Below are 27377 nucleotides of genomic sequence, written 5' to 3' on the forward strand. Positions count from 1 at the left end.
AATCTTGAAATATTTTATTTTGATTATTTTCTGGCAATTTTCTTTTGCATTTTAATTGCTGTAGTCAGTGTGTTACTTTTCCTTAATCTTTTTACATTATATATATATTTCCATATGAAAATGATGCAAGTCTCTGTGTACAGACTAAAACTAAAGCATTTTAGCTTTGTGAATATAGTTCCAAATTGTTCTCCAGAGTGGTAGGACTAGTTCACAACTCTACTAACAGTATATTAGGTTACTTATTTTTCCCACATCCCCTCCAGCATTTTTTTTTCTGTCATATTAGCCAATTTGATAGATGAGAGGTGATGGTTATATCAGAGTTGTTTTAATTTGTATTTCTCTAATCTGTAGTGATTTAGAGCACTTTTCTGCATGACTATTGATAACTTTGATTTCTTCTCTGAATGCTGTCTCTTCACATCCCTTAATTATTTGCTGACTATGGAGTAATTCTATTCTTAGAAATTAATTTCTCTTATTTTCCCTATAAATTTGAGAAAAGATACCTTTACTCCTTCCTTTCACACTCTTCTCCCACCCCCTTTCTGTTTTTTTTTCCCTAATTCTATTAGTTTTGTTATATAAAACCTTTTAAAAAAAATTTATGTCATCAAACAATCCATTCTACTTCCCATTTACTTCTATCACTTGTTTGGTCACAATCTCTTTCCCAATCCATGGATTGGACTGAAATTTTTTCTTATGTTGTACTAGTTTGCTTATATCACTCTTTATGTATCTAAATCATGTACCTATTTTGAATTTATCTGTGTAGTTATCTACCTTTACATTTTTATTTTCATTGATTCCTTGTATATTCTTGATCTTTTATCTTTTGTTCTTCCAGATAAATTTTATTATATTTTTTTCTAGCCATTTATATAAAGCAGTTTTTTGGTAGTTTGATTGTTATGTCAGTAAATAAGTCGATTAGTATTGTCATTTTTATTATAATAGCTCAGTCTGCTCATGAGCGATGAATATTTCTCCATTTATTTAGAGCTGTCTTTATTTGTGTGAAGAATGTTTTGTACTTGTATTGATGTAGTTGCAGTGTATATCTTGGCAGGTAGATTCCCAAGTATTTTATATTATGTGCAAACTATTTTAAATGGAAAATTTCTCTTATCTTTTTGCTGGGTTTTGTTGGTAATATATAGACATGTTGATGATTTCTGTGGGTTTATTTTATAACATGAACTTTAGTAAAGTTTTTAATTGTTTTGGCTAATTTTTTAGTTGATTATCAAAGACTTTCTAAGTAAATCATCATATCATCTAACTGAAGCAGGAGCTATGGGAATACAGGCACACCAATATATTGTTGATGAAGATGTGCATTGACCCATCCAATCTGGAAAGCAATTTGGGATTGTGTCCAAAAAGTCTCTAAACTACACATATCCCTAAATATAATATAGTGTACTACTATTAAACTTGCGGCCTAGAAAGATTAAGGAGGAAGAAAAGGCTCCATATACACAAAAATATTCATACCAGCTGTTTTTGAAACAAAACTGGAAACTAAGAGGGTTGTCTACCAGTCAGAAAATGGCTAAATTAATTTTGTTAGAAGAATGTTACAAGAATCTTATTGTACTGTAAGAAATGATGAAAGGGATGGTTTCGTAGAAAATCTGGGAAGACATATGACCTGATGCAAACTTAAGTGAGCAAAACTAGAAGTAAATTTATATACACAAATAACAGTTTGATCAAAGCAGTGATTAATTACAGTGTTTATAGAGCTAGTCAAGAAGCATGCTCTACTCTATTTGTACCAGAATTTTAGCTATATGTATTTGTTTAAAAAGTTTTGGCTTTTTTCTTTTCCCCTCAGTTGGGGATGAAGTGCTTGTTAAATGAAAAACAAAATAAAAATTTAGAAAAACATTTTGTAAATTTTAAAAGAGCTACATAAATCTGTATATTCTGTACTGTGTTGTCTTAATGCATGATTGGTGAGTATGGATTGGCTTTTGATTTGTTTAGGATGCTAGAAGAATGGGGAAGTATTTAAAAAGTTGAATAATTGATACTTGATCCATTCTCTCATCCTTCTGTTACAGTATAATGTTTATGGAATCAGGCATTTTTAAAAAATGAAATGGAGTAGTTTGGCAATATACCCTCTTGAGTTCTTGTCAATTATATATAGATAGGTTTTTCTTAAGTATTACTTAACTAAGGTATTCTTAATCAGAATTGGATTTCTTTTTTCAATGAACATTTAAAATTAATAGAAAGAATGTATACTTTGTTTTATACTTCATTAGGAAATTTGTCTCCAGAAATGGATGATTAGAAACATGAATAATAATACAGCTGTGTGTGTAGAAGGAAAATTGATGTAAGTATACAATATCAATATGTTAATAAATTATTTGATTCAAATTTGTGTAGGACATGCCAAGTAGGGACATGATAGCATTTTTTGAAGTATTTGAAATATTATTAATTAGAAAAAGAGGTAGACTTGTTCCATTTGGCCCCATAGAACAGAATAAAGGGACATTTCCTGGTAGATAGAAATGAACTTTAAGCTGGATTTTGAAGCTTATTCTTTTTTAAATTTTATTATAAATGACAACTTAACACTTATTTACCAGAGTCATAGATGGGTTTCCATCTGTGTTTAGCTTAGGAGATTCCCAAATTTTAGCACTGTCCAAGTCATTTCACGTTTGTGTATAAATTATCAGAAAATTTTGCTTTGTTCTCATTTACATTTAGGTGACGTAGTTGAGGACTGGATTTGGACTTAGAAAATGCTGAATTTGAATCTTTCTTCAGACATTTCCTACCATTGTAACCCTGGGCAAATAAATTATTTAAACTCAGTCTCAGTTGTAGTGATAGCACCTGCTTATCCAGATTGTTGGGAAGATCAAATAAGATAATGAATATATACAAAACTCTTTATAAAAATCAAAACCTCTTACACATTTTAGCTATGATGTTGATGATGATAAAGAAGATGACTTCATGTAAATCTTGAATGAATATTTGAGGATATATTTATTGAGGAATCTTAATCATCTTTTCTCTAGAGATACTCCTGACTTATATTGGCATAGTAATGCAATTGTTGAACGTCTTGACTACAACAGACTTAGAACTATATCAGGCAATATCTATGTATTAAAAGGAACAATAGACACAGTTTCCATGAAGGAAGCAGGTAAAAACTTAAAAGTATGCTCTTTTATTTTTTTTAAGTAATAGTAAACTGACTATATCTTTATAAGTTACAATTATGAACTAAGTAGTGAAATAGAAAAATAACCTAACCTAGCACATTAAGACTGAAGTCGTCCCTATCTTTGTTGTTATATTTATATTATGTGCATATCCAGTTTCCCCCTGCTAACTTATAAACCCTTTCAAACTAGAGATGTTTTTATTTTTACCCTTTATACCTATCTAGATAAAATACATATGACAATTAAGAAATCTTTACTGAGTTAAATTTCATTTAAAGTGTGAGAAACAGGTTATTTTTACCTTCTTTCTAAATCTGATCTTTCTTGTGCAGCAAGATAACTGTATAAATATGTATACATATATTGTATTTAATATCTATTTTAATTATTTAACATGTATGGGACTGTCATCTAAGGGAGTGAAAAAGGGGGAAAGTTGAAACAGAAGTTTTTGCAAGGGTCTATGCTGAAAAATTATCTATGCATATGTTTTGTATATAAAAGGCTATAATTTTTAAAAAGTTAAAAAAAAATAAAGAAAAACTTTGACCTACTCCCCCCCCCAAAAAAAAAGTGAGAACAAAAGTAGAATATTTTCTCTCTTCCATTAGATCAGTTAAAATTAAGTTGAAAAGATAAGTTGCTGTTAGTAACATAACTAAACTTTAGTGGAACATTTCTCTGAAAATCAGAAATTGCAATTAAATTCTAATTGCTGTTTGTAATTAAGTAGATATTTTGTTTCAAATTTTTGTCTGAAAAAAGTACTAACTTTAGTGTTACCATTTCTGTTTCAAAAAGGGTTTCCAGCTAATTTTACTAGGAAGTTTATATTTGGATTTCCAAAAAATTGGAAACTATACGTTGACGATTTGTTACAAGAATTAAGGTAAAATATTTTTAATGTAAAATATAACTGCTTATTCTTTTTCATTTTTGTTTTATTTTCTTTTTTCTTTATTTAAAATTATTAAGAAACATGCTCACTTAGATAGACAGAACACAAGAGGATTGTATGTAAAACTATTAACGTCTGTCACAATCTTAAATATAAATTCATTTGAACATTGTAGTAACAAAATACCTGTTTCCTTTTTCAAATTTTTTTCCTCTGTATATTTTTTTAAAGTATTTGTATTGCTATCTTGTTTTTACATTGCTTAAAATTTCCTTTATCCCTCCCTGTTTTCCTTATTCTTAAATATGCCCTCATAAACCAGCAGGACTTAATAACAATTTCAGTGCTCTCTAGAAATCAAACTTAAGTGAAAAATTGACATAATTTGGTCATTTTAAGATGAACACTCAGCTGCCTACCACTTTTTCTTATGCTATAAAATCACAAGATGCCATTTGAAAGGCCTTTGAAGGCCATCTAATCTTTCACATAAGCATACTGGAATCTCCTTTACCACTTTTAAGGAATTATCAAATCTTTGAAGAGCTCTCATGTTGTTTCAGTCTCCTCCCAAGGCAGACAGTTTGCTAAAAACTTTGCTTTTTTCGAGCTAACATCTCTGTCTCTGTATTTCATCCTTACCCTATGCTCCTAGTTGCGCCTTCCAGGAGCCAAGGAGAATGTCTGCTGTCTTCATCTATTGCCATTTCAGGATTTCACAGACAGCTGTTATGCTCTCCATCTATCCCAGCTCTTCTCTTTTTTGGGGCAAACTTCCTCTGGGCTTCCCACTAGTACTGCGCTGTCAGGGCCCTGGTCCCTTCTCCATCCTGGTCTTCCTCTCTCTATTCCTACTTTGCAGAATGTGGTGACAGAAGTAAGCACAAGGCTTGTGCCATGGTGTGAGTAAAGAAAGAATATGGAAAAGTTGTCCCATCCTATTCTGATCCAGACCCTGCTCCCCTTAATGCTCCAGGAGAGCAGCTTTCTTTATCCTCCCCTCCCCCCCCCCATGATTCAGTGATCTCAGAGTACAAAACATTCCAAGGCTTGTTTCACAGAAGCTGTTATCCAGTCATGCCTTTTTCACTATTCTGGTGAGGTCAGGGTTTTGTTTTTTTTTTTTTTTTTTTTTTTTTGAACCCATGTATAGGACTTTATTAAAATTAATCTTACTTAGTTTGTCCCAGAGATTGACCCCCTGGTCATCGCTAAATGTGAGAAGTCTGCCATCTCTACTCTTCATCTCAGTCACTGATAATGATTCCAAATGGAAGTGGGATCAGAAACACCACTGAAGAGCCATACCATTACTGAAACATGGGCTCAGAGAAGCTGACTAATCCAATTTAGATTCCTTCTGCAACATACAGTGCTTATCAAGACTTTGCTTCAAAAGATCCAGCCTGGGGGAAACCCATACTCCTGAGAACAGAACATTCTACTTTTTTCCTACTTCTGTTTTTATTTCTTTGGGATACAAACCAAATAGTGGAAAGTTTCAAATTCCTCTCTTGAATGGTTGGATAAGTTCACAATTCCATCATCAGTATATTAGTGTCACAATTTTTACACATCCCTTTTAATATTTGTTGTATTCATTTTCTATTTTATTCTCCAATCTGATAGGTGTGATAAGGTCCTGATAGAACCTTAGAATTGTTTTAATTTGCATTAATTTCTCTAATCAGTAGTGATTTAGAGCATTTTTTGATATGATCATCATTTCTTATAGTACAATAATACTTCATTACATTCACCATAATTTCTTTAGCCATTCACTAATTGAACAGCCCCTGTTTTTCAGATTTAGGTAGTTTTTCATGATTTCTTTTCATTTCTTAACTTCATTTCCCTTAGATACTTTTATATTTTTTTTTTTGTCAAGACATTTTCTTTCTTCCATACTTGTCCTTTTCTTTAATATTTCATTTTCTAACTCTTAACTTCATTTCCTTTAGGTACTTTTATTTTTTTTGTCAAGACATTCTTTCTCTGAGACTATTTTGATTTGTATGTGGCATTCATTTGGATTTACCTCTTGATCTTCTCTCTGTCCAAGATTTTTTTTCATTACATTCAGTGTTTTCTTCTGTTTGCTGATATCTTCAGAGACAATTTTCTGGATTAGGGCTTTGTGCAGAGCTACTTTGCTACTTTCCACAACTTTTGGATGATGTATGCAACCCCCCATTTGGCCCCACATTTGGTGATTAAGACTAGATTTTCTTTTTCATTCTGATTTTCTCACATATTTTTTCTATCTTTCTCTTGCTTGTTCCTGCATGTCCTCATATACATTAATGTGCAATACTGTAGTTTTCACCTTTAATCTATTTTCATTTTTTGAACAAAGCATATTCTTTCATAGCTATTCATCATAAATTTCACAATCATAAATTTTATCCTACTAAGTTTTAGTGTGATACCTATGTTGTTAAATGTCTTCTTATATAAAAATCTCTACTTTCCTTATGTTCTTTTATAGTTTTACTGTACAGTAGCCATAACTGATTTGTTATTTTGCTCTTTTAAAAGCTCTCAATAATAGAGGGAAAACTTTAATGTTAACTACAAAAAATACTTAATTCATAAATTTTTTAATTATTTAAAGGGCATGTGCTAAAAAAGGAAAAAAATGCAAACTTGATCAACAAGAAACAGACAAATCTGTCTTTGATTCGAGGATAAAAAAAAGTGACACATCAGAAGAAACTGGAACAGAAATGATCCCCCAAAGTGCCAAAATTAAAAATACTACTTATGATGTTTCTGAAAACTGCTCTGGTATGTTTGTCTTTTTCCTTATATGTTTAAATTGACAAGAAGAATGAACTATTAATTAAATCTGTATTACTTTCTTCTTATGCTTAAAGTGCATAGTAGGGAAGTTTTTGAAATAATTTCATTTACAAGGGTAATTTAACCTGTTTTTGGAAATCATTTTAACTGACAAAAAAATTACATAGTAAATTCTGGGACTCTTTGTAGGCAAGATTATAATTTTTCTCCTGGCTTCTATTAGGTAGTAAATACCTCTGAGTCTTAAGAAAAAGACTCTTTGGAAAATTAGAAATAGGCAAAGGGATACTAGTGAAGTTATAAGAGACCAAGAAATAATAAAATATAAAGAATGAAAAAATGGAAGAGCTTGTGAGATATTTCATTAAAAAAAACAACAGTTCAAGAAAAGAAAACATAAGAATAATTGAACCACTTGAAAGTTATGACCAAAAAAAGAACCTAGATACAATAATACAAGAAATAATTAAAGAAAATTGTCTTGAAGTGATAGAACAAGAGAGGAAAATAGAAATAGAAAAAATCTGCTGATCACCACCTGAAAGATTCTACAAGGATAGGATATAGGAACATCATTGCTAAATTTCAAAACCCCTCCATCAAAGAAAAAATTTTACATGCTACAACAACAAAAAAAATTCAGATATGCTGGAGCTACAATTAGAATCACACAAAGCCTATCACCGGCTATAGTAAAACAACAATCAAAAGAACTAGGGTTGCAGCCAAAAATATTATATCCAGCAAAATTAAGTATAATACTGAATGGAAAAAAATGGATATTCAATGAATTATCTGATTTGCAGGATTTGACATTCAATGAAGTGTCAGATTTGCAGGATTTTTTTGGGGGAAAAACTGGACTTAGAAAATTTGACATATAAGACCCAACATCAAAGATTAATTTCAAGGGACTCACTAAGGACAGACTGTTCATGTTTTATATGTGGAAATTTAAACTATATGTCTAAGTAATTAGTAATTGGGTAGTCCAAAAGAAAGATTGGGGTAGAGCTGAGTATGATGTGATTCTAAAAGGCAAAAACAGTAATTATGCTATAATTACTATAACTATATATATTACTATAACTACAAGTATAATGAGTTGTGAGAACAAGGACTGGTAGATGAATTAGATGGGGAGGGGCTGGTAGTTCTGAAATTCTACTTGCAACAGGAATGGGTTTTTAGAGAAAACAATACATGTATTTACCTAGAAGGATATAACATCCTCCAAAATCTATAAAGAAACAAGAGGGGTGTAAGATGATAAAATAATGATAATAAGAAATATAGGATAAAATGGGGCATAGAAGGGTATGTAGATTTATGAAAGTGAGACAAGGTGTAGATTTAATGAGAAAGGGATAAAGAGGGAGGAAAAAGTTGGAGGGAGAGGATATTACTTTTTTAATTAATTAATTAATATTAATATTAATAATATTACCTTATTATTACTTACTCACAAAGGTACCTCCTAAGGCAAACTAATGGGTAAAAGCAAAGTTGAAGAGTTTAGCAGGGAAAGCAAATGAGAATGCATATGCATATGTGTGTAGGTAAGCATATGTACGTAGATATGCTTATATGTATGTGCATTCGTGTGTGTGCACATATATACACACATGCAAATATACATATAAAAATATGTCTGATTAACTGTAGCCTTCTTGGGAAAAGTTGGGGGGTAGGGGGAGGAAAGGGGGGAAGGAATTAAAAGTTCACAGCAGAGAACAAAAGAAAAAACCTACAAGGAAACAAAGAAAAGATGGAGTTATGAATATAATATATTCTATTATTATATACATGTTTTTGAAATGGAAATTTATAGTTACATATTTTGAGTTCTTTCATATATTCTGTGCACATGACAGTTTTTCTTTTTTGTTTTTTCTATTTTTTGTTTAAATTTTGAATAAAAAAAAGGAAACTTTAAAAGAGAAAAAAAGAAAAACAATGATATAGACACAACCAGCCCCATGAAATAAGTTGTTTAAAAGCTTTAAGAAGTTGTAAAGCATGGCATCTTATAATTTATTGGGAATAAAAGAACTACCCTTTTTACTACAAAAGCTCTTCAAGCCATATTGTCCCAGTGGATTACTTTTATTTAATAGCAATTGGTTTATAATATATATTCAATTTACATTCTTGTATTAGGAATGCACTATACATTAAAAATCTTGTTAACAAAATATTAATCTTTGTCCTTATAGAAATATCTACTGAATGTGATGCTTTACATAAAGTTACAGAATTAAACATGGTTAATAATGATCAACATCTAAAAGTACCTTTAAAATTGCGGTGTAGCGAACATACTAACTGTGATAATCAAATGAATGTCACTTTCCAAACTGGAGGAAAAAACTGCCTACCTAAAGAGGTAAATATTTCCATAAACTATTATTTGATCAGCAAATGAGTAAGATAGACATCTGACTTCAGTTGAATACTTGGTACTTTTTACCCATATTTGACTTTTAAGAATAGGAAATTGTTAGTATATGAAGCATATTTTGGAATTTTCATGTACTGTTATCTGTTATATGTTATAATCTGAAAATACATTTGATCAGCAAATGAGTAAGATATCTGACTTCAGTTGAATACTTGGTACTTTTTACCCATATTTGACTTTTGAAGAATAGGAAATTGTCAGTACATGAAAGCATATTTTAGAATTTTCATGTACTGTTATCTATTATATGTTATAATCTGAAAATACATTTTAAACTTCAGTCAGAGACCCTCAGTTAATATATGTACTAAAAGGACTTTTCATATTTTATTAGCATAGCCTCGTTTAAAAAACAATATTAAACTTTTATCTTAAGAGGATATAAATATAACGAGGTACTAGAGTGTTAATAACCTCTATGATATGATTCACCCATCTTAGCAGTTTCTGGCTCTTTATTTCTACTTGTAATAAATAAAATGAAGCTAGGATTAGATGACTGTCGATGGCCTCAGCATAGTCTGAGGACAGGAGTTTTTAATCCTTTGGATGTACTGGACCCCTTGTGGCAGTCTGGTAAAACCTATAGAAGATTCCTCAGAATGTTTTTAAATGTGGCTAACAAAATACATAGGGCTGCAAAATAAAGCAATTATATTGAAATTCACTTATCAGAATACTTTTAAAAATAAAGTCATGAAGCCAAGGAGATTTAAGCTAGTTTTTTACTTCTACCTCCTGGTTTTCTTCAGGAAAGAGATTTAATTAATTAATTAATTTATTTATTTAATTTAACTTAAGAGTTAGCTTATTTCAGAGACAAGACGATTCCAAGAGACAGGAGTGCTTAGAAAGTGATTTTATAGATTTTAGAAAGTGTTTATCTCTACCAAGAACATGTTGAGAAGAAACATTGAGATATCAAACTATAGAAATCTGCTAATGTCTATGCTATATAAGTGATCTGAGCTTCCTATTTAGGGTAGATATTGATAATGTTAATGAAAATTATTTTCATTATTTTTGTTTTTAAGGAATCAGCTGCAAAAAATGAAAGTAAACAGATGAGTTCTCCAAAGAAAAGCAAAAATCATGAAGCTAAAACAAATGAAAAAATATTTAAAAGTCTAAAGAGAGGTAAAATGCCCTCAGTATTTTTGAAATGAATCTTCATATTTTGCTTGCTATATATTTTAAAACATTTTCTCAGTCTGGAAAATGCCATTTTTAAATTGTCTAAGCCAAAATTATTCCTGAAATAGTTTAAGGATTCTCAACTCTTATTCTGTGTTAATGGCTTTTCTAAGTGTACAAAACATTTTATTTTAGCTTTTAATGCATTTTATTAATGGCCATTTTAGCTTCTTTCTCCAGACTGAACCCTCCCTTGTAACAAAGAAAAAGATTTGATCAAAAACATCTGATAAAGTGGCTTATTGATAATGTTGTATATATTATTTCACAGTAGCCCCCCCTACCTCTCTGCTGTGAGAAGAAATTTGTTATTTTTTTCTGGGACCTTATATTGTTTTTTTTTCCTCTGTACAGTTCATACAAATCTTTCTATGCTGCTTTGAATTTCTCACGTTTGTTATTTCTTATTATAAAATATTCCAGTCCTATAGTTCCTTAGCCTTTCCTTAGTATAGATAGCTAACTTGTTTTTAGTTCTTTCCTATTACAAAGGGTGCTCCTATGAATAGTTTGGTATATGATAGATTTTTGTTTCTTTATACTTCCTTGGGATCTAATTCCAATTTTGGAGGTAAACTACCTACCTGTGCCATGATCTGCTCTAGCATCAAGAGCCCCAAGGCAGTGTGGCCAAGCCTTGATACAGTTGTGACTAGAACAAAGCAGTGAGGTCTAACAGTGACAATGAGGCCAGCTTCCCTTGGGACAAAAAGTCTGTATTCATAGCAAGGCTTCATAACCAGAATGTAGTTTCTGCACCTGCTTTATTTGAGCTCAGATACCAGTGGGGATTGGTTTGAGCCAGTTCTGTGATTTAGCTGTAGCAAAGTTCATCCATAAGACTGAGCGTAGAAGACTATTTTTAAGCCAAGCGTGGGGCACAGCTTGCCTGCTGGTGGGCCTTAGCTCTGGAAAACAAACTATCTTTGAATATAAGAAGAGTGTGGTATTGGCATGGGGCTGACGTTAGGATATCAGATTTTTTATCAGTGATAGTTGATGCCCATATTTTTCTTCCTCTAGTTTTTCTTCTAATTCTCCACCTTCATTGATTTTATTCATGCTAAAGGTTTCCAATTTTATATAGTCTGAATTATTAGTTTTGTCTTATAATACCAATGATGATTTATAATATCAAAAAAACAAGTTTTTCTGAGATGGTAAACCATTTGGATTTATTAAAATACTGGACACATTTTTCAAATGTGAGTTTACTTAAATATAAATGGGCTATTAAATAGACCAAAAAATAGTTACTTTGTAACTTGATATTTTTTTTCAGAATCAAGAGCTTATAGAAATTTAATTACTTGAGAAACACATTTCTTTGAAATGAACTTTTAGTGGCTTTATTTCTTATCACTCAGTATTGGCGAAATAATCTGGCCGTGTGTAAACTGCTTTTTACTTTTGTTAATAAAATTCCTTTTCACATAATATGTAGAAGTACTTTTTATGTTCCATATAAAAAAATAAAGGAAGACACGGCATAATGCATAGTGAATTTATTACTTAAAAGTTTCTTCTTTTTCTTATGGTCTTCTAAATTTCAAATTAATGATAGATTCTTAAATTTAATTTCTGCTCTTTGACTCTAAGATACAATGAAATAAATCTTCTGCTCACTTATTATTTGATGAGTATCCATAGAGCTATAAAGAAATTAAATTTATTTTCACTAATTTAGAACCAAGAGGCTCTAAATAATAGTGCTAACATTTCTTATAAGTTGAGCAGGTGCTTGTTTAAAAAATCATTAGGTAGAGACTTATCCTAAACTCTTGTCCTTTGGGAAGGATATCGCAAGTCCATTCTTAACATAACAGTTAAGTCAGTTTCCATAGTCTTCAGTAGTAAAGAATAACATGGTTGGATAATCCAAAAATTTAGAATCATGTTTGGGTATATATTAGTAGTAAGAAAGTAGATATACCTTGCTTATATGTTTAATATTAAAACCTGTTTTCACTAAGCACATACCCCAATTAATTGTAGGGAAAGGTGGACAAAAGTGTCTTCCAGAGAATCATACTATGATTCCACAAGTGCTATTAGGAGAACAATCCAGAAGAGAAAAGACTTGCTGGTGGCTGACAAAATTTCTACCCAGAGAACACTATGTGGACATTTACAATAGAGAGATCTTCCCAAGTTGTATATCCAGCATGTGATTGAGAACTGTTACTGCAAGATTTTAATCCATTTCTGGTAGTGCACATAGGCATAAACCATTACTGTCAGAGGGAATCTAGAAAGCATTACTAAAGATTACAAGATCTTTGGCAAGAAACTCAGTATCTTAGGGGCAAAACTAATGATTTTCATCACCATTGCCAATCAAAGTTAAGGCATTTAAGAAAAAAGGTTTTTGAACTAGTTTAGAATATTAAATATCTGAGGTTTTAGGTTTGTGAACCATTGCTTAAAAGATAAAAAGTCAGCCTCAGATTTTTACACATAAATATACATAAAGTGAAATGGACATCCTAATGAAATGAAGGAAATCAGACCTCATTCATAGCACTTGTTAACGTGGCATGGCTTGAAATATGGCACTGGAACAGTTCAGGGATATAAGTTTAAAAAAAAAAAAGGAGTGAGAAGGTGCATTGTACATTAAGAAGATCTATTTGTATGAAGAGATCTAGGAAAGAGGTCCACTGTGGTAGCCCTGGATCCTACATAGGAGCCTTTACCACAGTGCCAGGCAGCTGGTTCACTCACCCCCAGTGGACTGTGTATTGTCCCTGAGCAGGCCTTCAGCCCCTCTGGCCTCAGTGAACTGCAGGGGGTTCCAGACAAGGAGCCAGGCATTATGTCCATCTTAAAGTCTGCCGTCCAGAACTAAAGAGGCATCAAACCTGCAGGTGAGGTTTGGCAAGGGCAGATAGTACAGCAGGAACTATAACACTTCCCCAAATACAGCTGAAGCTGGAGTTAGTTTTTTGTTTTTTGTTTTTTTTTGGCCACCCCATCAAATGAGCTGTTTTCTACTCCAACCTTCCCAACCTTGTACATGTGAGGAAAAGTGTAGAACTTCACATTTTTCTCTTCAATTGTGTCTCATTAGATTTGGCCTATCTGAGCCTCTTGAGATCTGTTTGGATCCCGACTGTCATCCATTGGTTTAACATTATAGCTCTGTATCATCTGCGTTGTTTAAATTTGCATTCTATACCTTCCTTCAGTTTAGTTCAATTAAAAAAATGGAAAAACAAAACAAATGCAAAAAACTTCCATGAACCTAAAAGAGATTACATTCTGTCTAAAAGTGAAAAATGATGTGTGCAAATGTAACATCAAGTTTGATCCATGATGAGAAAGCATCACTGTCACTACTGTGGGAAATATTTCTGTGATTAGTGTTGTAGCAAGAAAGCATCTTTGCTCCAGATGTCCTTTGGGGATACTATATGACAGCACATAAAGTATATGTGAGCACTCAAAGTGCTCATAAATGGAGCTACTTTTTATGTATGTAGCACTAAGAACATCAGGAAAATCTGAAATTATGATTTGTTGCCTTTCTCGTAGTAAGAGATACCTATTTATGCTTGGAGACAGACTTTATGAAATTGAAATTGCTCACGTTTTAACTGTTCAGATACTGAGGGCTTATTTACAAAGGAGGCAATACCCAACCTGCAATCAGTACAATCTCTAATACAAGGTACCAGATCCTGATGAAGTTCATTGCTAGCAAAAATTCCAGTTCTTCACAAAATGCATTCATTTAGTTAGCAGCCATGTATGAGGCAAACTCCTCTTTTTGTTTTCTTTGGTTTAATCTTTTTCCCCAATTACATTTAAAAATAATTTTTAACATTCTTTTTTTAGATGTTGAATTACAAATTCTCCAATCTTCCCTCTCCCTGCCGCCTCATTGAGAAGGCAAGCAATTTAATATAGATTATATATGTATGGCCATGCAAAACCTATTTCCATATTTGTCATGTTGGGAAAGAAAACAAACCTCCCCCAAAGACACCCAAACAAGAAGGAGGAAAAAGGTTTTTTGAGGCAATTGGGGTTAAGTATCTTAACTTGCTAGGATCTAACAAATGTCTAGGTGTTAAGTATCTAAGGTCAGATTTGAACTCAGGTTCTTCTGATTTCAGTCCTGGCACGCTATCCACTGTTCCATCTAGCTGCCCCACAAGAAATATTTTTTAAAAATATGCTTCAGTCTAATTCAGACTCCATTATTGCTTTCTCTGGAGGTGGATAGCATTTTTCATCATAACTCTTCAGAATTGTCTTAGATCATTATTTTGCTGAGAATAGCTAAGTCACTCACAGTTGATCATTATACAGTATTACTGTTATTGTGGTCTGTGTTCTTCTGGATCTACTCAATTAACTTTGCATCAATTCTAAGTCTTTCCAAGTTTTTCTGAAATCATCATGCCAGTCATTTCTTACAGAAGAGTAATATTCCATCATAGTCATATACCACAACTTGTTCAGCCATTCCCTAATTGATGAATATCCCTTCTATTTCTAATTCTTAGTCACCATGAAAAGCTGCTATAAATATTTTTATACAAATAGGTTCTTTTCCTTTTTTGTTTTAATTTCTGAGATACAGAGCTTGTAGTGGATTGCTTGGTCAAACAGTATACAAAGTTTTATAGCCTTTGGACATAGCTCCAAATAGTTCTCCAAAGTGCTTAAATCAGTTCCTAATGCACCAGCAGTGCATTCATTATTGTCTCAAATTTCCCATATCCTCTCAAATGTCTGTCATTTTCTTATATTAGCCATTCTGATAGGTATGGGTTGGTGTTAAAGACTGTAACAGGTTGGTAACTTAAGAGTTGTTTTAATTTGCATTTCTATAAATCAGTATATTTGGAGCATTTTTTCCCATGTAACAATAGGTTGCTGTGATTACTTTGTCTGAAAACTGCTTAATTATATCCTTTGACCATTAATCAATTTGGGAATGGCTTGTATTTTTATAAATTTGACTCTCTATATTTGAGAAATGAGACCTTTATAATACCTTTATGAGGTATTAACCTTATACAGTAAGTTTCTGTAAAAATGTCTTCACAGTTATAATTCCTATTTCCCTCCATTCTGTTTTCCTATCTATCCTACTTTCTCCTTTCACCCTGTCCATCTTTGAGAATCTTTTGCTTCTGACTACTACCTCCTTTAAACTACCATCCTTTCTATCAGCCCTCCTCCTGCCCTTTTTCTTATCCTATTTACTTCCTACTTTCTTGTAGAGTATATTAGATTTCTATACTTAACTGAGTATGTATGTCATTCCCTTTTTAAGCCAATTCTAATGAGTGTAAGGTTCAAGTTCCCCATTTTCCTCTCCACTGTAAAAGCTGTTTTGTGCCTCTTTTATGTGATGATGATAATAATAAAGTTATAAAGAGTTGTATCATCTTGTCATGTAAGAATATAAACAGTTTAATCTTATTGCTTTTCATTGGCAATGATTGAAAGCCCTCTGTTTAATTAAATGTTCTTTTTTTCCCCCAAAGGATTATTCTCAGTTTTGCTGGGAGGTGATTCATGCTTGTAATCCTAGATCCTTTGCTCTCTGGAATATCATATTCCAAGCCCTCTAATCCTTTAATGTAGAAGCTACTAAATCTTATGTTATCCTGACTAAGCTCCATAATATTTCAGTTGTTTCTTTCTGGCTACTTGGCAATATTTTCTCCTTAACCTGGGAACTCTGGAATTTGGCTATAATGTTCCTGGAAGTTTTCATTTAGGATTCCTTTCAGAAGGTGACTTTCTTTCAATTTTTCTTTTACCCTCTGGTTCTAAGATAGCAGGGAAATTTTTCCCGATTTTTGAAATTTTGAATATTTCTTGAAAGATGATGTCAAGGCACTTTTTTTTTGATCATGGCTTTCAAATACTCCAATAATTCTTAAATTATCTCAACTCAAATCTATTTTCCAGGTCAATTATTTTTCCATTGAGACAGTCACATTTTTGTCAATTTTTTTCATTCTTTTGATTTTGTTTTATTGTTTCTTGATCTCTTATGGAGCCATTAGTTTCCACTTATCTAATCCTAATGTTTAAGGAATTTTCTTGAGTGAGCTTTTGTAGCTCCATTTCCATTTGAAATTGGAAATTTTTCCTTCAGTGAATTTTTTTGTGCCTCTTTTAAGATTTGGCCTATTTTAGTTTTTAAGGTGTATTTTCTTCAGTATTTTATGCCTCCTTTACCAACTTGTAGAGTCTTTTAAAAATGATTTTTTTCTTGCATCATTTTAATTTCTTTCCCAATTTTTTTTTAATTGATTTTTAAAATCCTCTTTGAACTCTTTCAGGATTTTTTGGGGGGGCATACAACTCATTTTTCTTTGAATGTAACTGTTTTGACTTATCTTCTTCTGAATTTGTGTTTTGATCTTTCCTGTCACCATAATAACTTTCTATGGTTGGGGGTCTTTTTGTTGTTCTTTGCTCATTTTCCTAGCCTGTTTCTTGGTTTTTAACTTAATGTTGAAGTGGGACTCTGCTCCTGTGATGGAGGGAACTCTGTCCCAAGCTGCTGTTTTCAGAGCTGGTCCCAAGGAGTTATAACAGGTTTCCAATTCTTCCAAGGTGGTATCATCTAAAGAGAGATGTATTTACCCCTCTCCTGGCCTGTGCTCTTTGAGTGACCACAAGCACTCTTTTCTGGCCTAGAACTGTGACCAGTGTCCCTATATCCTTGCGGCCACAAGCTTTGTTGTACTGATTCTTCTCACCCTGGCACTACAATGCAGGACTGCAGTCCAGATCCAAGTATGATAGTGCAAGAATTAGGCACCCAGTGCCAGCAGAGGGGCTCCAGTAATGTCCTTCTCAACAGTGGTCCCAAACCCCTTCTCTTTCAGCCAGCTCTGGCATTGCCTGACTGCACTGAACTCTTGATTCCATTGTAGATCTTTTCTGCCATTTTCCAACAGTTGTCTTGAGCTGAGCTGGAAAATAATTTCATCTTTGTCTTTTTGTGAGTTTTGCTACTCCAGAATTTATTTGGAGGCATTATTTTTAAATTGCTTGGGAGAGAATTTGTGGGTTATTAAAATCTTTAATAATATTTTATTTTTCCAAATACATATGAAAAAAGTTTTCAACATTCGCTTTTACAAAATCTTGTAATCCAAATTTTTCTCCCTCTTTGCTCTCTTTGAGAGGAAAGAAAGATTAAACAATGCAATCTAGATTAAATATATATAAAATATAGGTGCAGTTCTTCCAAACATGTTTCCACATTCATCTTGCTGCACAAGAAAAATCAGATCAAAAGGGAAAAAACCATGAGAATGGGGGGAAAAAACACAAGGAAACAACAACAAAAAAGTGAAAAATACTATGTTGTAATTACCACATTCAGTCTCCATAGTTCTTTCTCTGGATGTGGTGGCATTTTCATCACAAGTTTATTGAAATTACCTTGAATCACTTTGTTGTTGAAAAGAGCCAAGTCCATCATAATTGATCATCCCATAATTTTGTTATTAATGTGTACAATGTTGTCTTGGTTCCGCTTCCTTAACTCATAATCAATTCATGTTAGTCTTTTCCAGGTTTTTTTTTGAAATCAGCCTGCTCATCATTTCTTATAGTACAATAATATTCCATTACATTCATATACCATAACTTATTTAGCCATTCCCTAACTGATGGGGCATCTGGTGAGTTTCCAGTTCTTTGCCACTATAAAATGGGACTGCTACAAACATTTTTGGTACATGTGAATCCTTGATGATCCCTTTTCTGTGATCTCTTTGGGATATGGACCCAGTAGACACAGTCACTATTGGATCAAAGGTTATGCAGAGTTTTGTAGCCTTTTGAGCATAGTTTAGAGGAGAATTTGGAAGTTCTTAATTTCTTAACTTTCCTTGATAATTTCATCTGTCCAAAATTGGAATTACAGTAAAGACAACTGACAGCCTATATCCAATTCTTACCAAAAAGAAGAAACTTATTTTATTGACATATAAGTAGTCAGGGACAATGTGGGGAGAAATGATCATTCCTTCCTGTAATTAATGATAGAGGAAAGCAAAACTGTGTTTACATGCTTGATTTGAGAAAGCAGATTTCAAAAGATTTAGAGAGATGATGATTCAAGGATCCCATATAGACTTAAGTTTTTAATAGGGCAAGTTAGCCCAGAAAGAAGTTATATTTTATTTTGAATTTAATGAACACCTAAACAACATTTCTATGTACTAGATGGAAGAGAGAAAAAGGCCACACATATCTACTATGTACATCTTACTTTTAAAATAAAAACATAAGAAATTCAACATGTTACTTTCAGTTTGCTTTATCTGTTTCTTTCTGACCCTTTGGGCATTTTAAAAAAATGCTTCAATAACACACACTCTGTCTCTGTTTCTCTCTGTTTCTGTCTCTCCTCTCCTCCTTCCTCCCAACACTATCACTAGTTCTTCAGGAAAAACTCAGGACATTCGGAAGACACAAAAAGAAACAATTTCTGATGATCAGAAAAAGAAGGGAGTTGTCTAGAGATCACTCTGTGTATAGGGAACTATTGACTAACTTAGATTTTTAAAAAGATTATCTCCAGAATATGGAAAGCCAGGGCAGGTAATAGTAAATATAAAAGTGGCGTAGTCATAAGCACAGTTCCAGAAGAACTGTGATGAAGCATCTATTTTGCTTGACTTCATATTGTTAAAAAATGTTCTTTTTCTAGGGGGAGGGGAAGGGGAAGAAGAAAAGAAATCTTTCCCTGTAAACCTTCCCCCCACACTTACCTGTTACTGTAGAGGGCAAAATCATCCTCCCACTTCCTTGGACTATTGCCTTGGACTATATTCTTCAAGGCTTCATTATTTCTCATTCCTCCTCATCCCAGCTGTGGCCAAGACCTGTGGTCGTGACCTTTTCAATTTCCTAGATGCATCCCCTTCTCTCCTGACACCGCCACCACTCTGGTACAGTCTCTCATCTCTCCATGTCTGGAGTTTACTACAATACTCTCTTGGTGGGTCCATCTCCCTCAAAGTTTCATGCTCCAATCCATCCTCTATTCAGTCACTATTTTCCTAAAGCTCAGGTGTGATCATCTCATTCTCCTACGAATGTTCTGTTGAGCCCTCAGGGCCCCTCCCACCTCTCCAGCCTTCTTGCCCCTTACTCCCCATCTGTGATTCGGTGGTTCCGGCTTTTTCTGTGTTTGTTCCACAAAAAAGACATTCCATCTCTTGGCTCTGGGAGTTTTCTCTTTCTTCTAGGAATTTACATTCCTGTGTGAAGCATACGTAGTTATAGGTGCATATACAAAACATGTACAAGGTAGTTTTAGGAGGCAAGACAGTCAGCTGGAAACGTTTCCTGTAGAAGGGAGTGTTTAAGCTGGATCATGGAACTGTGGAGTCCAAGAATTCAAAGGTGAATGGGAGTGCATGCCAGCTATGAGGAACAAGCGGAATAAAAACGAGATGGAGTTTACTGTGTGAGGAGTAGCTATAAATAGGCCAATATGGGGAAAGTGATGCGTACAAAGACTAGAGAGGTAGGAAGGGGCTGGGTGATAAGTTATATAATTAGAAGCTGCTGCAGTTGGTGAGCAAGCAGTGTTGATGAAGTTGTGTCCACTAGGAAAGTCACTGATAATTTTGTGGAAGATGTGTTGGATTGGGGAATGCCAAGAAGCAGGAGACTAAATAACCTATTGCAGTATTTCTGACAAGAGGTAATAAGAGCCTAAACAAAGTGAGTGGAGAGAAAGGGGAGGGCATACATGAGACATGTGGGAGATAGAAACAAGATTTAGCAATGAATTGGATAGATCAAGTGAGTGTTAGAGTGAGGATTTTCAAGACTGACATCAGAATTTCAACCCTGGGTACTGAAAGACAGTGTGGCCCTTCATTGCAGTTTAGAGGTTCAGAAGAGGGGAGAATTTGAATGAAAACTTAATGAATTCTGTTTTAGATATATTAAATTTGAAATATAAACAGTTGGGGATGAGGGACTAGAGTTCTGCAGAGAAACTTGGGCTGGATATATAGATCTGAGAGTCATCTTTGGATGTAAGGGGACTGATGACGTTGCCAAGTGAGACAGTTCAGAAAAAAAAAAACCCAACATAGACTTGGGGTATACTCATAGTTATTGAACATGATGTGAAGGATGAGCTTACACAGAAGTCTGAAGAAAAATAGGGCGGAAAGCTAGGAGCCAGCCTGGCCATGAAACATGAACAAAAAGTTTTAAATTATATCGGAAAATTTTGATGAAGTGATACTGAGTTATATTGGAAATAATAGCCGTGGTGAGGCAAAGGCAAAACTATTCAGTTTTTCTTTTGCTAAACAAATTCATAATAAATATGTTGGGTTCTTAAATCCCTTCACAATCATCTTCAACGATATCTATTACAAATTAAGGGAAATTCCCTTCAACTTCTTTTGAACATATTCTAAGTCCATTTCAAGCTATTAGATATGCTTTAGTAAATCTGAATTTCTTATAAAATATTGTATAATTTTTAATTACAAAATTTAGAACTAGATTGAATTTATTTTGACCTATTTAGTAATAATCCACATGGTTCATCATCAGAAACTGATACGATTTTATTATTGAAAATGACACTAAAGGAGATGAATTACTATTTGCCTTGCTATGTACCCTAAAGAGCTTACCATCTGCTTTGCAACTGAAATCTCATGTTTTGTCTCCTACTAGCATGTGAGTTCTTTGTCATCAATTTTTTTTTTTTAGTAGTGATTGGTATGCTTTGTACATAGTAAGTAAGTATGCTAAGTAAGTGCTAGTACAGATCAATGTAGACTTAAGATACATTATATGTCTAATTTTATTAGAGAGAAAATATTTTCTTTTTTTGGGTATTGCTCCAAGTGTTATGGTAACAGTTCAATATCGCATGTTGTTTTGAATAGTGTTACTTTCAAATGGTGGGCAGTATACTTTTTCTTCTTAAGATTCATGTATTTTATTTGTTAGCTATAAAATACATTAAAACTTTAATTTTTTAAATTTAAATTTATATGTATAATGTACATGATTACTTTTTTTTAAAGTAAGAAAGAATGTAGTTAAAGACATCACTCAAGAGCTGATTGAGTCCAGTGATACACAGTCTTCAAGGGAAGAGTTTCTTTCAGATACAGAAAAAATGGAATGTATGAATAACAGAGAAAAGAAACTTACTGTCATGTTAACACCTATGAATTCTAGAAAAATATTGGAGCAAAAATGTAGAGAGCATAATTTGTCCATTACCACCATAAAAAGAATCTCAGAGCTTGCTTTGCCAAAGCATAAAGTAAAAAATGATGGCAATAAAACTGACTTGAAGAAAAATAAAAACAACAGATTGTTAAGGTCTTTAGAAAAAACATTTGGAAATGGCTTAGCATACAAAAGTGAGAATGAGGAAGATACTGGTATATACGCTTCAGTCACCATTAACCAGAAAATCAAAGTGCCATCACCTCCAAAGGAGCAAAGTTCTACTTCTGACTTTGAGAGAAAGATAAAGAAATCATTAAGACTAAAGAGAATTGATCCTCCTGGAAGTAGTTCATCCCACAAAATTCAAACCAAGGGGACAGAGATCTCTAGTCAAGAAAGTGAAACAGAAGAGGAATCCAAAAAGAAGGCTCAAGTTGGGATGAAAACAAGGCAGAAAGATACCAAGGAAACTATAATTGACCAGTCAAAATGCAAAAGAAAAGATAGTAGGAAAAGCCCAGTGATAATAGAACATGAAAGTGAAGAGAGTGATAAAGATGTTCATTCCAAGACGAAGAAATCCAATCCTTCTTCCAACAAAACTATTCAGAAGATTGGTAACAGAAGAAAGTTTTCATCAGCAGAGGTAATGGGATCTAGAAAAACAAAGAAGCAGCCTTTGGAATGTTTTCCAGATTTAATTAAAGAGGATAATAGCACTGAGAAGGAGTTACAGAAATTTCAAGGGTAAGTAGTTTGATTTCATATTTTTTTTGAGTCTTTTCCCTAAAATGTTGGTACTTTAAATTAAAAAAACAATAGAATCAAAGAAAGCATCATAGTGAGATTCATCTATGGTACATTAAAATCTGGAGCTAACTTTTCACAGAGTAATATATATATTTAGGATACTGTGCTTGTCCTAGGCAGAGAAAGATAATTTTAGGACTCCAAAGATGCTTAATGGGTTGGTTAATAATTGGATCTGTTAGGAAAATCTTAAAATATCCAATAGAAAAGAAAAGAGAAGTATACTAAATGTTTCCATGGATTATTGTAAGGAATCATGACTATTTAATTTTCTTTTACTGCTAAGGAAAACACAAAAAGAATTAAGTGAAATGTAGTTAGTTGAGAGGTTGTAATTGTTTTCTTGAGGCAGGGAGAGAATCAGCTATTTATTTAATTTAGAAAACTGACACAATACTTGAAGTTTTGATAATTCTCATTCATCTTTACTAATTTGAATTTTAGTTACTTTAACTAAACTTCTAGATTTAAAAATCTTATATGGTTTTGTACTTCCATAGGGCTTTGTCATCTGTGCCAAAACAAAAACATGGTTTCTGGTTGAATGTAGCCACAGCTATGGGTCCTCGGACTGCAGAGGAATCCCAGAAGAAACATATGGAAGAGCAACAAGGAAGGGGCTCTCAGAAACGTGCCGTGAAGAAAATACCTAGTCCCAAAGTTTCAAATGGTAACCTTACAGTCTAACAGTAGATTCAAAGGGCAGATCACATAGGGTAATCTTTATCTAGCTATGAATTTGCATTATTGGAAAATCTGTATCTAAATGTATATTTTTCTTGTTTTGATTCTTAACTCCTGTTTTCTTAAAGCTAAAGCATTTTCTGGAAATCTTTCTTTTTGGTAACTGGTAGGGACTTTTGAGAGCAGCTAATATGTGCATGTTGATTTTTAAAGCCTAGTTTAGTTTTATGTTTTCTCTATAGGACTCTTCTCATTAGCATCAGTCCCAGTTGTATATACTAATCCAGGAAGATGGTGGTTCACAAATCATCTGAAGGTCTGGTCTATTGTTTAATGTAGCTATAGGCATTGTGGGATCACTAGAGTTTAGCCAGAGTTTCCCCCATGATAGGAAAATCACTCCCTCCAAATTACTTGGATGTCTAAAGAGATGCATTATGTATAAAAATAGATTAGACTGTTAGCTCCTTCAGGTGTCAGGAACTGTCTTCTTTTTGTACCCCTTGCCTTTAACACACAAAGTAGGCACTCAGTTATTTTTTTACTGATTGGGTATTGATGATAGTCAAACTTTACTTCATGGCTTTACTATAATTTAATGTTTTATACCACAGTGAAATCAGTAGTTTAGCCAGCTACTTAGTGGTTTTCTGGTGGTAATTAGTTGTCAACTTAAAACATCTGAACCCTATTGAGCTTTGTTCCCTTTCTGTAATGATAATAACAATCAATGGTAATTACTTAGTGTTTTACAGTTTATACAGTTTACATCATTCTTGCTGATATCTACTTCTTTACTGAAGTCCTACACAGTCTTACTTTTCTGCCTTTTAACTCCCCAATTGCAGGCCCATAAAATTAGTAGAATACCAAGTGTAGATAGAGAATAAATGTATTTAAGGAAGCAGCAAGTCATCAGAAATTGAATTTACTCTATGTGTATGCAAATTTTAGATTTTATTAAAGTTACTAACTTACTAAATAGTATGACTGATCACATTCTGACCAAAATTTTTGCATGAATCTTGAGGCCCAGGAGTTGATACTGATACAAACCAGCCTGTAAGGATAACTGCTAGAGTGGGAACTTTAAAAAGAAAACAGCAAATGAGAGATTTCCTAGAACAGCTGCCTAAGGATGATCATGATGATATGTTCAGTGGATCGCCTTTGCATAATCAAAGAATACAGGTAATTATTTTAAACAGGAAAGATGGCGTTTTAAATGACTTTAAACTTTGATTTTTGTATATGCAATTAATATTTGGCACTATTTAGACAAGGGCAGGGGTTGACAAATAGCTGTTGCAGGGCCAGCTAGCTAAGAATGCTTTTTATACATTTAAATCCAACACAACTTTGCTTTAAAATGTAAAAACTAATTCTTAACTCTCAAGCTGAATAAAAACAGTTGTTCAGATTTGACCTGCAGTTTGCCAACCACAGATAAGCAACAGACATAGCTAAAACAGATTACTGAAAATCAAGTCTACCATGGCTTGCTATAATGCATGTATTTGGGAATTGGAGGTACTTAAAGAAAAGTACTAATGTTAGTTACTACCATCTGTGCATTGTAAATCTCTATATGCATGTGTGAGAATTGCGCGTGCGCTCTCTCTCTCTGTCTCTCTCTGTCTCTCTCTCTCTCTCTCTCTCTCTGTCTCTCTCTCACTCTCACTCTCTCATTCTCACTCTCACTCTCTCATTCTCACTCTTTTTCCCCACCTTGGGCTTAGAAGCAATTTTCAGAAGGATTTGCCAGGGATTCTCCCTTCCAATATTGTGCTTTCTTGGGTTGCAGCCTCTGGTGTATACCTTTATTACCAGTTATTCTTTTCCTGACATATGCTTTGACTTCTCAAGAGGAAATAATTCCGACGACAGAAGATAATGAAATAAAAAGTGACTTTGAGCTTGATGATTTCCTCTGTCTGTAGGGGGTGGGGGGTGGGGAAAGGGAATTTTCAAGCTTGAAGAGAAAAAGAGAACTCTTTTTCTCCTACTAGATTTTGACCCAAAGATGACTCTTCTTAGCCCCAAAACAAATTCCTAAAGCAAGAATCCTCAATTTTACATGTATCTAACTCAAGAGAAATTTATGCATTCTTCTGAACAAATTGCAGGTTAGAAAAGTTAACCTAAATAATTTATTGCTTAATAATAATTTTTCTCAGTGGCAATTTTCCTTGAGCACTTTTTAACCAGAATGTAATATATCCCTTTTACTAGAAATCACAGTGTTTCAGGCAGCATATTTTTATATACACGGGAAGTACATGCTAGAGGTAAGACACTTGATTATGGACCAGTATATATGGTCCACAGATTCATTTCAGGAGTTGGTTAGTTTTACAGAACAGCTTTCTATCCCACTCCTTTTAATCCCCCCATAACTATCTGTGCTATATCTCTTCTGCCATTTATAGCTAAAATGTCTTCACTTAATCTCTTCTCTCTTCCAACCTTACTATTAACACCAGAATTAATAATCTCTTAATTGCCAAATCCAATGGCCTTTTTTCAATACTCATTTTCCTTGACCTCTCTGCTTTAACACTGTTGATCACTCCTCTTCAATATTCTTTTCTCTAGGTTTTTAGGATACCACTCTCTCCTCCTGGTTCTCCTCCTGCCTATTCCTTCTTCATCTTACTTGCTAGATCCTCATGCAGATCATGCCCTCTAACTATAGGCATCCCTCATCCCTCAGGATTCTCTCCTGGATCCCCTTCTCTTCTCCCTTTGTGTACTCCATTCCTTGGTGATTGTATCAGCTCCCAAAGACTTAATTACCATCTTTATGCTGATAATTCTCAAATCTACTTGTGCTGCTGCTCTGAGTCTTCTCAGCTATCTCCAGTCTCCCATCTCCAATTGTATTTAAGACATCTGGAACTGGATGTTCAGGAGACATCTTAAAACTGAACATGTCCAAAACATCTCTCCCCAACTTCTCTGTTTCTGTTGAGAGCAACTACTCCTAGTCCCTCAATCTCACGACACAGGAGTCATGCTTTAATGCTAATTAGTCTGTCTGCCTCAGGTCTACTCCATTCAGCCACCAAAGGGGTTTTCCTAAAGTGCAGATCAGATCATCCATCCCCTTACCCCTCTGTGCTCCCTATTACCTTCAAGATCAAATACAGAAATGCTCAATTTGACATTCAGAGTCCTTCATGATCTAGGCCCTCCCACTTTTCCAAACTTCTTACACCTTATATCCTGCCATATACTCTTCAAACCATTGATATTGGCCTCTTGGTTGTTATGAATAAGAGATTCCATCTCTCAAGCTCTGGGCATTGTCTCTGGCTATTGCCCCACAAGGCTCTCCCTCAACTGCATATATTCAGCATATTAGTCTCTTGCCTCCTTCTCCAGAGGTGGGCAGTGTTTGATCAGAGGCTTCAGGTCTTCCAAAGTTGTTTGGGATCATCCTTCCACTCTCTCTTGTTTTCACTATGTGACCATGCCATATTACCTTTTCTAGTTATGTATTTATCATTAGTTTCTTAATAATAAGAAAGGGATATATGAATGAGTCATTATCATTTTCTTTTCTAGTTACCAAATTTTGAAGTCAGTCAGGATGATGATTTCCCACATATGGACAAAGATCCAACAACTCCATCTTCAGTTATTTATCCTTTGGCAAAAACCCCCCAGTGTCAACATGTCAGTCCTGGCATGCTGGAATCTGTAAACAGGTAATATATGTTTGTTCCTGTATTTGGGAATAATATGTCTTTAAAAACTATCAAAGAAAAATAATAGAACAAATAAGATTTTTGTATTCCATAAACAACTTAAGTAAATTATATAGATAACATAGGTCAATTGATAAGATAAAGGTCAAACAAGATTTTTTTCTCCCACATTTGACCTAAATTATCAGAGTACTTTTTTGTTGTAATATTGGTGTTTCTTTGATCAATTTTGCTTTCCTAGGCACTTATGTTATTTGTGTTTTCTCATCATGATAGAAAGTAAATTTTTTAAAATGTTAAGACCTGTAGTCATCAGAGTTGTCTTCCTTAAAAGATTCCTGTTTTTCAGTGTACCTTATGAAACCATATCCAAAATTGAACACAATATTCTAGTTATTAAC

The 27377-nt window shown here is 33.5% G+C and overlaps 1 protein-coding gene across 5 annotated transcripts in view; it reads left to right on the forward strand.

Moving 5' to 3' along the window:
• Window positions 1-27377, forward strand: part of MIS18BP1 (MIS18 binding protein 1) — a 66056-nt gene that overhangs the window by 32357 nt on the left and 6322 nt on the right. For all 5 annotated transcript variants that reach the window (XM_031950959.1, XM_031950962.1, XM_031950961.1 and 2 more), the window contains 10 exons: window positions 2283-2356; window positions 3057-3187; window positions 4011-4098; window positions 6722-6894; window positions 9126-9295; window positions 10405-10507; window positions 21619-22519; window positions 23083-23252; window positions 24297-24457; window positions 26834-26976. In XM_031950959.1, coding sequence (XP_031806819.1) covers window positions 2283-2356; window positions 3057-3187; window positions 4011-4098; window positions 6722-6894; window positions 9126-9295; window positions 10405-10507; window positions 21619-22519; window positions 23083-23252; window positions 24297-24457; window positions 26834-26976 — 2114 coding nt within the window. The remainder of the gene's footprint in view (window positions 1-2282; window positions 2357-3056; window positions 3188-4010; window positions 4099-6721; window positions 6895-9125; window positions 9296-10404; window positions 10508-21618; window positions 22520-23082; window positions 23253-24296; window positions 24458-26833; window positions 26977-27377) is intronic.

Source organism: Sarcophilus harrisii, chromosome 2 (assembly GCF_902635505.1).
Source record: "Sarcophilus harrisii chromosome 2, mSarHar1.11, whole genome shotgun sequence".
NCBI classification, from domain to species: domain Eukaryota; kingdom Metazoa; phylum Chordata; class Mammalia; order Dasyuromorphia; family Dasyuridae; genus Sarcophilus; species Sarcophilus harrisii.